General features: G+C 39.4%; 1 protein-coding gene across 1 annotated transcript in view; it reads right to left on the bottom strand.

The window, feature by feature from the left end:
• LOC126322302 (uncharacterized) overlaps positions 1 to 14,898 on the bottom strand; it is a 255,496-nt gene that overhangs the window by 82,526 nt on the left and 158,072 nt on the right. Inside the window, exon 13 of the mRNA XM_049994279.1 lies at positions 7,952 to 8,111. Coding sequence (XP_049850236.1) covers positions 7,952 to 8,111 — 160 coding nt within the window. The remainder of the gene's footprint in view (positions 1 to 7,951; positions 8,112 to 14,898) is intronic.

Here is a 14,898-nt window from a genome sequence, read left to right as displayed (position 1 = left end):
TGTATGGAAGTGAAACATGGGCGATAAATAGTTTAGACAAAAAGAGAATACAAGCTTTCAAAATGTGGTGCTACAGAAGAACATTGAAGATTAGATGGGTAGACCACATAACTAATGAGGAGGTATTGAATAGAATTGGGGAGAGGAGAAATTTGTGGCACAACTTGACTAGATGAAGGGATCAATTGGTAGGACATGTTCTGAGGCATCGAGGGATCACCAATTTAGAATTGGAGGGAAGCGTGCAGGGCAAACATCACAGATGGAGGCCAAGAGATGAATACACTAAGCAGATTCAGAAGAATGTAGGTTGCAGTAGGTAGTGGGAGATGAAGAAGCTTGCATAGGTTAGAGTAGCATGGACAGCTGCTTCAAATCTGTCTCTGGACTGAAGGTCACAACAACAAAAACAACAGCAGCAACAACAACAACAGCAGCAGCAGCAACAACAACAACAGCGACATATGCAGAACAACATGGAAACAGAGCAGCCGAACCCTTTGCCAACAGAAAAATACCATTTGTGATTGACGGGCTAGTAAAGAAGAACTAAAAAAATGAGGACGACTAAATGTGCAAATAGATGACTGAATGCAAAATGGCCAAAACTAGAAGATGATGTATTGAAATGGATTCAAGGACACCATCAAAATAGCATTGGAATTAATACAAAAACAATTCAAATACATGCTCGTAAGCTAGCACAATAGTGGAAACAAACAGGCTTTAATGACAGAGTTGGTAAGTGCTACAGGTTTATGAAGCATCATGGACATAGCATGTTAACCAAAACCAAAATATCTCACAAAATGCCATGAGAGTATAAAGAGAAAATATTATCTTCCCATTGCTTGATTATTCAACATCGAAAGAAAATCAGTGTGAAACTAAGCCAGATAGTGAATATGGATGTGCCAAATAACAGAACTGTTGTCATGAAAGGAGTTAAAACTGTAACTACAAAAAGATATTAAAAACAAAGATTCCAAGACTTACCAAGCGGGAAAGCGCCGGCAGACAGGCACATGAACAAAACACACACAAACACACACACAGAATTACTAGCTTTCGCTGAAGAAGGAGAGGGAAAGACGAAAGGATGTGGGTTTTAAGGGAGAGGGTAAGGAGTCATTCCAATCCCGGGAGCGGAAAGACTTCCCTTAGGGGAAAAAAAGGACAGGTGTACACTCGCGCGCGCGCGCGCGCGCGCGCGCGCGCGCGCGCGCCGCACGCACACACACACACACACACACACACACACACACACACACACACACACACACACACACACACACACACACACACAAGCAGACATATTTCTGCTTGTGTTCTATGTCTGCTTGTGTCTGTGTATGTGCGGATGGATATGTGTGTGTGTGTGTGTGTGTGTGTGTGTGTGTGTGTGTGTGTGTGTGCGCGTGTGAGTGAGTGTACACCTGTCCTTTTTTCCCCCTAAGGGAAGTCTTTCCGATCCCGGGATTGGAATGACTCCTTACCCTCTCCCTTAAAACCCACATCCTTTCGTCTTTCCCTCTCCTTCCTGAAGAAGCAACCATCGGTTGCGAAAGCTAGTAATTCTGTGTGTGTGTTTGTGTGTTTTGTTCATGTGCCTGTCTGCCGGCGCTTTCCCGCTTGGTAAGTCTTGGAATATTTGTTTTTAATATATTTTTCCCATGTGGAAGTTTCTTTGTATTTTATTTATAACTACAAAAAGAAGTGGACATGAATAGATGCACTATGCTGTTGCCCTTTGATGTTGTGTAGATGGTACTAAACCTAATCCAACAATCATTTTCAACACAAAACAATGCCAAAACCTTCTGAAACACTGCGAGGTGGTGGTGGTGTTCGCATACTTCACAAGGGTTGGATAGACAGGGCTGATAAGAAAATATCAATTAATGAAGTGTAGGAAAAAGAATTGGGGAGTAGAGGAATTTGTGGCACAAGTTGACTAGAGGGAGGGATCAGTTGGTAGGACACGTTCTGAGACATCAAGGGGTCACCAGTTTAGTATTGGAGGGAAGCGTGGAGGGTAATCATCGTAGAGGGAGACCAAGGGATGAATACACTAAGCAGCTTCAGAAGGAGGTAGGTTGCAGAAGTTACTGGGCTGGAGAACCTTGCACAGGATAGAGTAGCATGGAGAGCTGCATCAAACCTGTCTCTCAACGGAAGATCACTACAACAACAGGAAGAAAAAAAATTGCTTTACTGAAGAGGAGTTCTCTTTTTGTGCTAGACCAGTTTAGTAGTCATTTCAAAAATTCTATGAAAGAGAAATTGATACAGGAAACTACAGAGCTAGCTGTTATTCTGGGAGGACCGACTTCATGATTTCAACCTCTTGATGTCTCGATAAGTACACCGCTTGAAGTGTATATGAGAGAGGAATGGAACAAATGGATGACAGATGAAACTCAACATGAATTCAAGCCAAAGGGAGCATTAAAATGACATATAATTACACAAGTATGTTAGTGGATAAAACAGTAATGGTCTAGAGTGAGAGAAGACATTATTGATCTATCTTTCTCTATGGCGGTGAAGACCATCTTATACATAATGAGGACAATGATGATGACATGACGATGACGAAGAAGAAGAAGATGAACAAGAAGAAGATGAAGAAGAAGCAGGGGGGGAGGGGGAGGGGGAGGGGGAGGGGGAGGGGGAGGTGGAGGAAGTTCAAGTGACGATTTTCGGGGATTGTGAATGACAGTTCGGTTACTTAAATTTTATTGTTTTTAAAAATTACTTTAAAATTAAGGTGCACCTTTTAAGTCCATAATATACGGTAGTTCTTCTTGCAACTTTTATTGAATGACCCTGCCACATATATAAACTTATACCAACACTTTTTCAACCTATTTCACAGGCTGACAGAAAATATATTATTATTTCTCTATGAAAGTCTTCTCTTGTACTCAGCATTAACATCATCTGTTAAGATGCTAAGAATTAGAACAGAGTGGTACGTACGCTTCTTTCTTTCATGTGCTCAAACAATTTCTATAATTGAATTTGCTGCTATAGTTCTATCTATCTATCTATCTATCTATCTATCTATCTATCTGTCGCTTGAGCCTCATCCTGCAGTTACGCAGGGTCAGACATTGTTAATCTGATTTGGCATGTTAATGTTTCAGGGGTGGCCGGATGCCCTTCCTGCTGCCACCCCGTACCCCCCGGGGACAGAATTACTGTATCCCAACTGTTTGCGTCAAGTGTAATCCATGGAATAGCGTGAAAGTGGTCGGATGTCTGCGAGCCGTGTAACTGAGGTGGTACAGGGGGACCAGCCTGGTATTCACCTAGCAAGATGTGGGAAACCACCTAAAAACCACATCCAGGCTGCCCGGCACATCGGCTGTCGTCGTTAATCCACTGGGAGGATTCGATCCGTGGCTGGCATGCCTACCCAAGTCCAGGAAGCAGCGCATTAGTACTCTCTGCTAGCCTGGCGGGTCATGTTTACCTATATTGGTAGCTATTGTTTGTCCCCTTCTAGTGATATATTGTGATATATAGTGTGACTATTACTATAATAAAATTTAATACTATTGGGAAAAAATAACATTTTTGTGGACATAAGGTCTGACTTTTCTAAATTGCACACTAGTATTTTCTTTATAATTTAACAAAACAAAAATTGGTGAACATCTGATGATGCTTATGATGCTTTCAATTATGCCGTTTATGCCCAGGGTGGTCAATATTGAATGGCAATATAAAACATTTCCTGTCATTGTTTAAATAAAATATTAAGTGTACAATTAAAATGGAATACTTGAATGGTATCCTATTTGTACAAATGTGTTAACTTCGTAATTGTACATAATACAAGTTAATCAAAGACAAAAATTATGGGCAAATAGGTACATAGTACTAGAAATGTGCTTGCGTGTGCAGACACGGACACGGACACACACATTTTATTTTAAATCTTTCTTTGGATTTAGGGGGCCTTCATGTTGGATGCACCGTCTGGGTTATGCATGCATGAAAGGGGAGGAAGGGTCAAGAGGGGGAGGGGGAGAGTCCCATATTACACCAAGGAGACATGTTACATCTGCACTGCATTAGCCAATATGGCTCTGTCCCATATGACACTAATGAATATGTAGCAACAACAAAGTGACTGACTAAAGAAAGTATTAATTTAATAAATGAACAGTCCAGAAATATGTCTGCTTGTGTCTGTGTATGTGCGGATGGATATGTGTGTGTGTGTGTGTGTGCGCGAGTGTACACCTGTCCTTTTTTTCCCCTAAGGGAAGTCTTTCCGCTCCCGGGATTGGAATGACTCCTTACCCTCTCCCTTAAAACCCACATCCTTTCATTTTTCTCTCTCCCTCCCTCTTTCCTGACGAAGCAACTGCCAGTTGCGAAAGCTCGTAATTCTGTGTGTGTGTTTGTGTGTTTTGTTCATGTGCCTGTCTGCCGGCGCTTTCCCGCTTTGTAAGTCTTGGGATCTTTGTTTTTAATATATTTTTCCCATGTGGAAGTTTCTTTCTGTTTTATTTACATCGTCATATATATATATATATATATATATATATATATATATATATATATATATATATATATATATCTGTGTGTGTGTGTGTGTGTGTGTGTGTGTGTGCGCGCGCGAGCATATACCTATCCTTTTTTCCCCTAATTCCCCTAAGGTAAGTCTTTCCGTTCCCGGGATTGAAATGACTCCTTACCCTCTCCCTTAAAAAACACATCCTTTCATCTTTCCTTTTCCTTCCCTCTTTCCTGACGAAGCAGCCGGTCATACTCCAAATCCCATGCCACTTTCCTTGACGTAGACCTACATCTGTCCAATGGCCAACTTCACACATCCGTCCACATCAAACCCACCAACAAGCAACAGTACCTCCATTATGACAGCTGCCACCCATTCCATATCAAATGGTCCCTTCCCTACAGCCTAGGCCTTCATGGCAAACGAATCTGCTCCAGTCCTGAATCCCTCGACCATTACACTAACAACCTGGAAACAGCTTCCGCATCCCTCAACTACCCTCCCGACCTGGTACAGAAGCAGATAACCAGAGCCACTTCCTCATCCCCTCAAACCCAGAACCTCTCACAGAAGAACCCCAAAATAAAATAATTTCTTTAGTTTGTTACTGTTTGAGCCTAAATATTTAGTCATAAATTTTGACGACATAGTCTACAGAGAGCTGTGACCTGCTGTTATATTTACATTAAAATGAACAGTTGAGATTGCAATATTGTTTCTTTATTAATATTAAATTATTAAAATATTGTGATCTTGGCTGTTCATTTTAACGCAAATATTTGGTGCCCAGTATATACAGGGTAGTCATAAAGTAATATGCATGTATGTTTATTATCTCTCTCTCTCTCTCTCTCTCTCTCTCTCTCTCTCTATATATATATATATATATATATATATATATATATATATATATATATATATATATTAAAAACAAAGATTCCAAGACTTACCAAGCGGGAAAGCGCCGGCAGACAGGCACATGAACAAAACACACAAACACACACACAGAATTACGAGCTTTCGCAACTGGCAGTTGCTTCGTCAGGAAAGAGGGAAGGAGAGGGAAAAATGAAAGGATGTGGGTTTTAAGGGAGAGGGTAAGGAGTCATTCCAATCCCGGGAGCAGAAAGACTTCCCTTAGGGGAAAAAAAAAAAGGACAGGTGTACACTCGCGCACACACACACACACACATATCCATCCGCACATACACAGACACAAGCAGACAGGCCTTTAAATATGTCTGCTTGTGTCTGTGTATGTGCGGATGGATATGTGTGTGTGTGTGTGTGTGTGTGTGTGTGTGTGTGTGTGTGTGTGTGTGTGTGTGTGTGCGCGCGAGTGTACACCTGTCCTTTTTTTTTCCCCTAAGGGAAGTCTTTCCGCTCCCGGGATTGGAATGACTCCTTACCCTCTCCCTTAAAACCCACATCCTTTCATTTTTCCCTCTCCTTCCCTCTTTCCTGACGAAGCAACTGCCAGTTGCGAAAGCTCGTAATTCTGTGTGTGTGTTTGTGTGTTTTGTTCATGTGCCTGTCTGCCGGCGCTTTCCCGCTTGGTAAGTCTTGGAATCTTTGTTTTTAATATATTTTTCCCATGTGGAAGTTTCTTTCTGTTGAAGCTTCCACATGGGAAAAATATATTAAAAACAAAGATTCCAAGACTTACCAAGCAGGAAAGCGCCGGCAGACAGGCACATGAACAAAACACACAAACACACACAAACCCAGAACCTCTCACAGCAGAACCTCAAAAGTGCCCCACTTGTGACAGAGTACTTCCCGGGACTGGATCAGACCTTGAATGTGGCTCTCCAGCAGGGATACGACTTCCTAAAATCCTGCCCTGAAATGAGATCCATCCTTCATGAAATCCTCCCCACTCTACCAAGAGTGTCTTTCCGCCGTCCACCTAACCTTCGTAACATCTTGGTTAATCCCTATGAAATCCCCAAACAACCTTCCCTACCCTCTGGCTCCTACCCTTGCAACGGCCCCCGGTGTAAAACCTGTCCTATGCACCCTCCCACCACCACCTACTCCAGTCCTGTAACCCGGAAGGTGTACATGATCAAAGGGAGAGCCACCTGTGAAAGCACCCACCTGATTTACCAACTGACCTGCCTACACTGTCATGCTTTCTATGTGGGAATGACCAGCAACAAACTGTCCATTCGCATGAATGGACACAGGCAGACAGTGTTTGTTGGTAATGGGGATCACCCTGTGGCTAAACATGCCTTGGTGCACGGCCAGCACATCTTGGCACAGTGTTACACCATCCGAGTTATCTGGATACTTCCCACCAACACCAACCTATCCAAACTCCGCAGATGGAAACTCGCCCTTCAGTATATCTTCTCTACTCTATATCCGCCAGGCCTCAACCTCCGCTAATTTCAAGTTGCCGCCGCTCATACCTCACCTGTCTTTCAACAACTTCTTTGTCTCTGTACTTCCGCCTCGACTGACATCTCATATCTTGTGTCTGTGTATGTGCGGATGGATATGTGTGTGGGTGTGTGTGTGTGTGCGCGAGTGTACACCTGTCCTTTTTTTCCCCTAAGGGAAGTCTTTCCGCTCCCGGGATTGGAATGACTCCTTACCCTCTCCCTTAAAACCCACATCCTTTCATTTTTCCCTCTCCTTCCCTCTTTCCTGACGAAGCAACTGCCAGTTGCGAAAGCTCATAATTCTGTGTGTGTGTTTGTGTGTTTTGTTCATGTGCCTGTCTGCCGGCGCTTTCCCGCTTGGTAAGTCTTGGAATCTTTATATATATATATATATATATATATATATATATAGAGAGAGAGAGAGAGAGAGAGAGAGAGAGAGAGAGAGAGAGACAGATAATAAACATACATGCATATTACTTTATGACTACCCTGTATATACTGGGCACCAAATATTTGCGTTAAAATGAACAGCCAAGATCACAATATTTTAATAATTTAATATTAATAAATAAACAATATTGCAATCTCAACTGTTCATTTTAATGTAAATATAACAGCAGGTCACAGCTATCTGTAGACTATGTCGTCAAAATTTATGACTAAATATTTAGGCTCAAACAGTAATAAACTAAAGAAATTATTTTATTCTTCACCTCAAATGATGGAAGATATTACAAGTAAAGTTTCTTCAAAAGTTTTGATAATATTTGTTCAAAGCACATGTATTTGAGTTGCAATCGATTAAAACAACAAATATGTTACTGACAATAAACTTGCAGCATGCTGCGGGTGATAATGCAACTTATGACAGTGCTACAACCATTTACAGAGCTACAACCATTTATTTCAATTAAAAAGTTTTGTTCCTAACAACACGAATGAAAAATGCCTTCAATGTCAGTGGAAGTTAATCACACATGTATGAGTAATAAACTCACTCTAGTGTCATGTTTTGCTGACCTACCTGCTATTTGTTGTAAAGATGGTGCCTTAAAGATGATAATGACAATCTGTTCACTGTTAGCTCTTAAGATGCAAGTTGAAGACATGCAACCGCCTGACTCACAGGTATCCATATCATCATCTGTATTTGTTGTGATGGAGAATACTGGAAGATTACAACACTGTAGGCAAAAGAAAATTCATGATGATGCCATATTAAATGAGGAAAGGGCAGACAAGCAGTATGTAAAGTTATATTTTACAGAAAAGTGGATGATTTGTTTTCATGTGTTATTTTTCAGTTTACATTGCAAATCTCACACTATTATTCATTGCTGTTCTCTGAAAGGAACACTTGATTGTCACATTACAATGTAATTAAATGTATAGCAGCAGAAAATTAAATTTTAAGGATAAGTGTTAAATTGTTTCAGTGACATTTCTGGAACCCAAACCACCACCACCACCACCAACAACAACAACAACAACCTTACCCCAACAATCATCTACTGAAATAAAAAGGGAGCAGACTGTTTGTGGACAACTGTAGGCACTCCCCATGATATTCAGACAACCTGGTGGTTCCTACAAATTTTTGGTTCCTAGTTCCCTTAATATAACAGAATTTAGTAAGTTTTTTAAGGCAAAACTTTGTTCTATCTAAAACAGTTGAAATGTGTAGCTTGGTGAGTTAGGTTAATATAAAAATGAAATATGAATTAAATGAAATATGTAATTCCAGTTCACAAGCAATTTTCTGAATAGATTTATCACTAATATGGTTGATGGAATAGACAAGCTTATTGTACAGTACACAACTTGTCAAAACTGAATAAAGCTGGCTGCAGCTACCTTCACTTCATTTTCTACATTAGTTTTTGCACAATATTTCCCTTTATTACAGTAACCACCAGAAACTCAGTTTCACATAAACAGGACATTGCAAATAGACTTACTGTTCATTGAACTTTGCCACTAAGCAGCACATATTCATCTTTTACTAATAACCAAAAAATGTGGAGTTCCAGGCTGCCAAATTTTGTCTGGAATGTACTGTCACAAAGTAAATGAATAAGATTTTTTCCCCCACAAAAGAAGTAAATTGAGATTGAGATTCAGTACAAAATAAGTCATGAATCTATGACAATTTGTTGATCATCAGCTTGGCTAGTTTTTGAACCACTAGATAAGCTATGAAAGGTGACCTTCATAAAAAAGATTTTACACTGCAAGCCAAAGAAACTTCGCTGGAGACTACAAACTAGTGCTACAAGAGAAAATAATTACTTGCACCATCTTCATTTTTCTTTCCCGCAGTTTTAATTTTTCTGAAAGCTAAAACCTTTTCAGTTAATATTAGAATTGTACGTAGTCCCTGCAAGGAAATACATTTGGTTGGATTTTCAAAGATATTCTATATATGTATTCTGCTTAAAAACTCCCATTGTGTAGCATGTTCATATTTTTCTTACTCGAGAAGAGTGTACATTTCTTGCCATAACTGAAACATATCAGGTAATACTACTAGAGAGCCACCATGAGTGGCAATAATTTAACAAAGATATGTATTGCTCCCTTCTGTTCATTACATTTTTCCCACTTCTACACCGTAAGCACTTAGCCTCTGTGAAAAACTCATAACATCAATGTTAAAAATTCCCTGATTTTACATTTCTTCCTTGTAAGGTTTCTCTCTATTCTAATTTCTTACTTGACGTCTCGCTTGACTTCATCCTATTGACATTCGATGTGACTGAATGAGTTAAGAGTGACACAAAAGACAAATGGTTCATAATATGGGTGGTGGCAGGGTTAAGGGGATATTTTAGGCCATTGTGGAGACGGGAGACGTAAGAGAGGAAATGCCAATGTAATCCATGATTGGTGTTGCCAACACAACTTTCAACTTTTAGCTTTACCATGCTGTTATGATATAACTACTGTTAGGTTGCAGCAGTAATGAAAAAACAATATAATCGACACAAAGTGTTCCAGACCAAGCCAATATGTGATGAAGGGGCCCTGCCACCACCTTTTCTTGTGCCCCGCATTCTCATCTTTTTGCATGTTTTTCCTATGTACTGTATTCATCAACAATATCAATTGTCAACTTTTTAAACTCAAACACTGAGTCTCGAAGAATATGCTCTGTCATAATCAAGGAAACACTGTCCATTTCCGGCTAGGGAACTCTTATTGGCTGGCGACTTGTTAAGTCACCCATCAGCCAGCCCAGCCACCACACCACACTAACACGTGTAAAATGAGCTCACCTACTGGCCGTGTGGAGAGGGGAACTTGCCGTTCAATGACTGGAGTGCAGGTAGTGGTGGAAGCATTTTGCGAAGTGCTAGAAATATACTTTTCATGCAGATGATGTGCTATGGCAGAGACGTCACATAGAAATAGAACAAAGATTTTGCGATAGCACATTTTAAGGACTGTTGTGTTCAAATCTGACAATACAGTTGCAACAACTACATATAATAAACATGTACAGTATATACAGTGCGCCACACACAGTAGAGTGTAAAGATCAGCAGCTGTGATAGGGGGCATCAGGCAAAACTGTAGCGCCTGAGCTTTATTTCAAATTTACATTTTACACAGTGTATAGAAATTTACTGAGCCAGTAATACTTTGTTGTCCACAGTGCTACTCCATGGGCCAAGCTCATCTGTGGTGTGGCACCAGCACAGAGTGACAGCACTGCACAAAAAAGGGTGGTGGTGTTTTGACACCCATACCATTCACCAGGCTTATGGTTTCTCTGCACAGAATTTCCCACACATTGGGCTGTCCAGTCTTTTTGCTTAACTTACACATTATGAAATCTTTTGACATATTTCATCAGCTAAGTTAAACCTTGAGTGTGTTCAAATAAGAATCTACAATGCTCCACAAGTGTCTAAAAAATAAAATGTGCTCCACAGTAGAGTTACTGTCCAAAAACCATACACAAGACATTAAGGGAGCATCATTATTGTCTGTAGCCTCACTTTTACATACATGTTCTTGTACATACATAACCAGTTTATTGTGTAGTGAGATTCTCCACCATTTGCTGAATACTATGACTGATGGTGTTTGACACAAAGGTAGATCTGAAAGATGTTTCTCCATCAACTCGCCAATTGTAACTTTCACTAAATCTACAGCAGCCAGTACAATTAGCTTTTCTCTAAATAACAAGGATCATTTTAAATTTCACAATTGTACATCATTTGGCAAATCCTTACAAAAGTTAACTGTCATCATATTTATGATATTTTCAAATCCTCGTACATCTGTCACTCTGTGATGTGGCCTCTGCATTTTGAGTTATGGCTCACTTATTGAAGTTCATTAAAATAAATGGCTTTCAGAGTGATGAGAACAATAAAGTTTCAAAATGAACTTAATCGCCACATTATTACACTGAGAACAATGAAACTGGTGGTCGAGGGGAGAATGTCAGCTCTCCCATTCTTCTACTGTAACTAAATAAATGGATTTTTATTTGTGCTTTCTGTATCTGTTATTGATATAGAAGGTGTTGAATGTAATGTTATTTTTGCCACTTTTGCGGCACAGCACGGCACACAATTTGGAGATCTCTAAGTCAACCAATCACTATATTTACATGCAACGTGGAACATGAAAACTGAGTGACAGCAGCTGATCTTCACTGCCGAGCCTACATGTTGAGGCCTGAATATATTTTTCTAGCCTTTTCAAACTTCAGTTTTCTGGTAATCAGTTGTTTCACACGTATAGCATTTGAAAATCAGCTGTTTCAGTTTCTGATTTAATCAGTATGATTGCTGTATCTCTCCAGTTAAATATAAGAAGTAAATGGTTCAAGTACAATTCAAATACTATAGACCATTTACATGGTAGTGAATATCAATTGTGGAAGAGCAAAACCACCAACTAGAATCACAATTTCAATATTGATACTGAGAGTCTTCACATGACCAATCAGAAGCAATTCTCAGAAATCAGTTTATGGAAACAATACTTGGGAGCACCATGTAACTCTTATGGCTGACAGCGTATTGCATGTTCTGACTTTTGTAAAGTCACAATTTGGTATCAATGTTTCAGTCATAGAATACTAGTTTCCAGTCTTTCCTAAGCTGAAAATCACTTCAATGTTTCAAGCAGCAGTGGGTTGTCAATGTGCTTTCTTACTGACAAACTGTAAGTATTTACCAGTGATGGCATTCAGAGCACTATGGTGATGCAGTTTCCCCAGTCACACACTAGCTGATGGTCATTTCCTTTTTCAGTTTAACTTGTTACACTCTCATCTTATAATTTTCGGCTCCCTTTAAAAAAAAACCTTCCGTGGAACACACATTTCATGAACATAATATTTGTTCTTCCAGTGAAATGTTTTATTGTGATGAGGTAAGTAGCGATATTGGCATGGCAGTGCATCATATTAAAGATCATTTTGTTTTCTTCAAAGGCACTCTTCTGGAAAAATCTTTTAAGAATGAACATTTTGTTCTTTCTCAGCAGTATGTGGTCTCTGCATTTCTGGTAGCATATCAGAAGTTTCTCACTTAATAAGGATTTGTCTTACTTTGATATCAACATCACCTATTGGGATTTACTGCCATTCATCAGTGTCCCTTACTCTTAACAGAGGTCTTCTCCCTGCACATCAGACTTAGATAGTGGTGCGTGAACAAAAACGAGAAGTTTATTATTCATGGTGTGATCCACAGAGCACAATGATTGGAAGTGAGAGAGTGTGTGTGTGTGTGTGTGTGTGTGTGTGTGTGTGTGTGTGTGTGTGTGAGAGAGAGAGAGAGAGAGAGAGAGAGAGAGAGAGAGAGAGAGAGAGAGAGACGGGGTGTGTGTGTGTGTGTGTGTGTGTGTGTGTGTGTGTGTGTGTTTTGCTTTTTTTTTTGGAGGGGTGAGGGGGGGGGGGGGGGTGTCATTTGCAGTCTTCAATTGAACATTCTAGAAACTAAGCTCCGTAAGATCATAAATTGTTCATTTCACCACATGCATTGTGTAACGAAATGAGTTTATGGACAAAAAAACTGGACACTGTGAACAATGTGTAATTCCTTGGAGCAAATGTAAATAAAAACATGTTGCGGAGTAATCATGCAGACAGCGCACTGAGTCAATTAAATAGCCATGTTTGTCACATTAACATCTAAAGTAATACCACTGATTTACCTGTAAAAAACTATATCCTGTATTATGCACACATTGTTTCAGACTAAAGGTATGCTATAAGTTTATGAGAGTCTGAGAAAATTTATCTACTCAAAGCTTTTACACTATTCAAACAGGTCATCCAAGCAATGGTGGGAATTAAAGGAAACAACATAAAATATTTTATTTGAAAATCTAACTCTGATGACCTTTCCAAACATAAATACATGTGAGACCCTTATTTTCATTAAGATAAACCCACAACTTTTCAAGAACACTTCCTTTTTACATTAGTAGGATACTAAATGTAGGTTAAGTTATAGGTTACCCACCAACAAACTGCATGAAAAAACTCCACATTATATGAGTGTGAAACAAATAAATAAAATCTTGAATTGGAAATGTGACCTAAATCTAAAAAAATACTGGATTAGAGCTGGAAATGAACCACAAAAAAAAAAAAAAAAAAAAAAAAAAAAAAAAAAAAAAAAAAAAAAAAAAAAAAGCTCTTATAATGTAGTATATTTCTTGAGTGAATATCGTGTAAAATTGTATCTGTAAGTAAACAATGGTAAATCTGACAGATTAACTACAATATGAAATGGATAATTGCTACTCGCTGCATAGAGGAGGCACTGAGTGGCATACAGGCACGCCAAAGAAAAACTGCTGACTAATATCAGTTATGAAGTAAGTCCTTTATCAGATGTACACAAAACATTCACACACTTGGCCACTGCTGTCCCCATGCACTAACCCTTACTGTCCAGAGATGACAGTGGCGACATCTGTGTGAGTTATGCCTGTGTGAGTTATGCCTATGTGAGTATGTGTGCCTGCATATTTTGTCTGAGTGTGACGAATGACTTAGTCTGATAACTGATGTTATCCAGAAATTATTCTTCCATGTGCCTATCTGCCACTCAATGCCTCCTCTGGACAGGAAAAAACACACACACACACACACACACACACACACACACACACACACACACGGCTCCTCCCGCCACACAAGGGTTGAAGGGGAAGGAAAAGGACTGGAGAGGTTTAGGAAAAGGAGTAGAGTTCAGAAAAGTTACGCAGAACCCTTGGTCAGGGCAGACTTACCAATTCGTAAGAGAAGCAAAGAGTCTTTCTGCTAAGTCGCCCCTGGACTGGGGTTCTGGGTGACTTTTCTGAACTTTACCCCTTTTCCTAAATCTCTCCAGTCCTTTTCCTTCACACCTCTTTCTTCCCCTTCAACCTTTCTGCTGTAAGGGGGGGGCCACAGGCTCCAAAAGCTTGCACACACATTCTTTTTTTTACTTCTTTTTTACATGTGTATTCTCCTGCTGCCATTTGGTGAGTAGTTTTTTTACCTATCCAATCACATTATATTGCAAAAATTGATTATTTTCATTATTATTAAGCATATTCATTTTGTATCTGTAAGTACTTTTATGTATTGCTGTATCGATTAATTTGACAACTATGTCTAATGAACTATAATATGAGCTATTTGCAAATGTAATCATACATATCATAATTTTAGATTAATTTTGTTACTCTATATATTGTCTTATAAAAGAAATTATTCAGGTAGTGAAGGGAGACGAAAATTTAATAGTCATGGGTGACTGGAATTCGTCAGTAGGAAAAGGGAGAGAAGGAAACATAGTAGGTGAATATGGATTGGGGTGAAGAAATGAAGGAGGAAGCCGTCTGGTAGAATTTTCCACAGAGCATAACTTAATCATAGCTAATACTTGGTTCAAGAATCATAAAAGAAGGTTGTATACATGGAAGAATCCTGGATATAATAAAAGATTTCAG

This window comes from Schistocerca gregaria, chromosome 2, assembly GCF_023897955.1.
Source record: "Schistocerca gregaria isolate iqSchGreg1 chromosome 2, iqSchGreg1.2, whole genome shotgun sequence".
Lineage (NCBI taxonomy): Eukaryota > Metazoa > Arthropoda > Insecta > Orthoptera > Acrididae > Schistocerca > Schistocerca gregaria.
The sequence above is the reverse complement of the archived record's forward strand: the minus strand, read 5'-3'. Positions and strand labels throughout refer to the sequence as shown.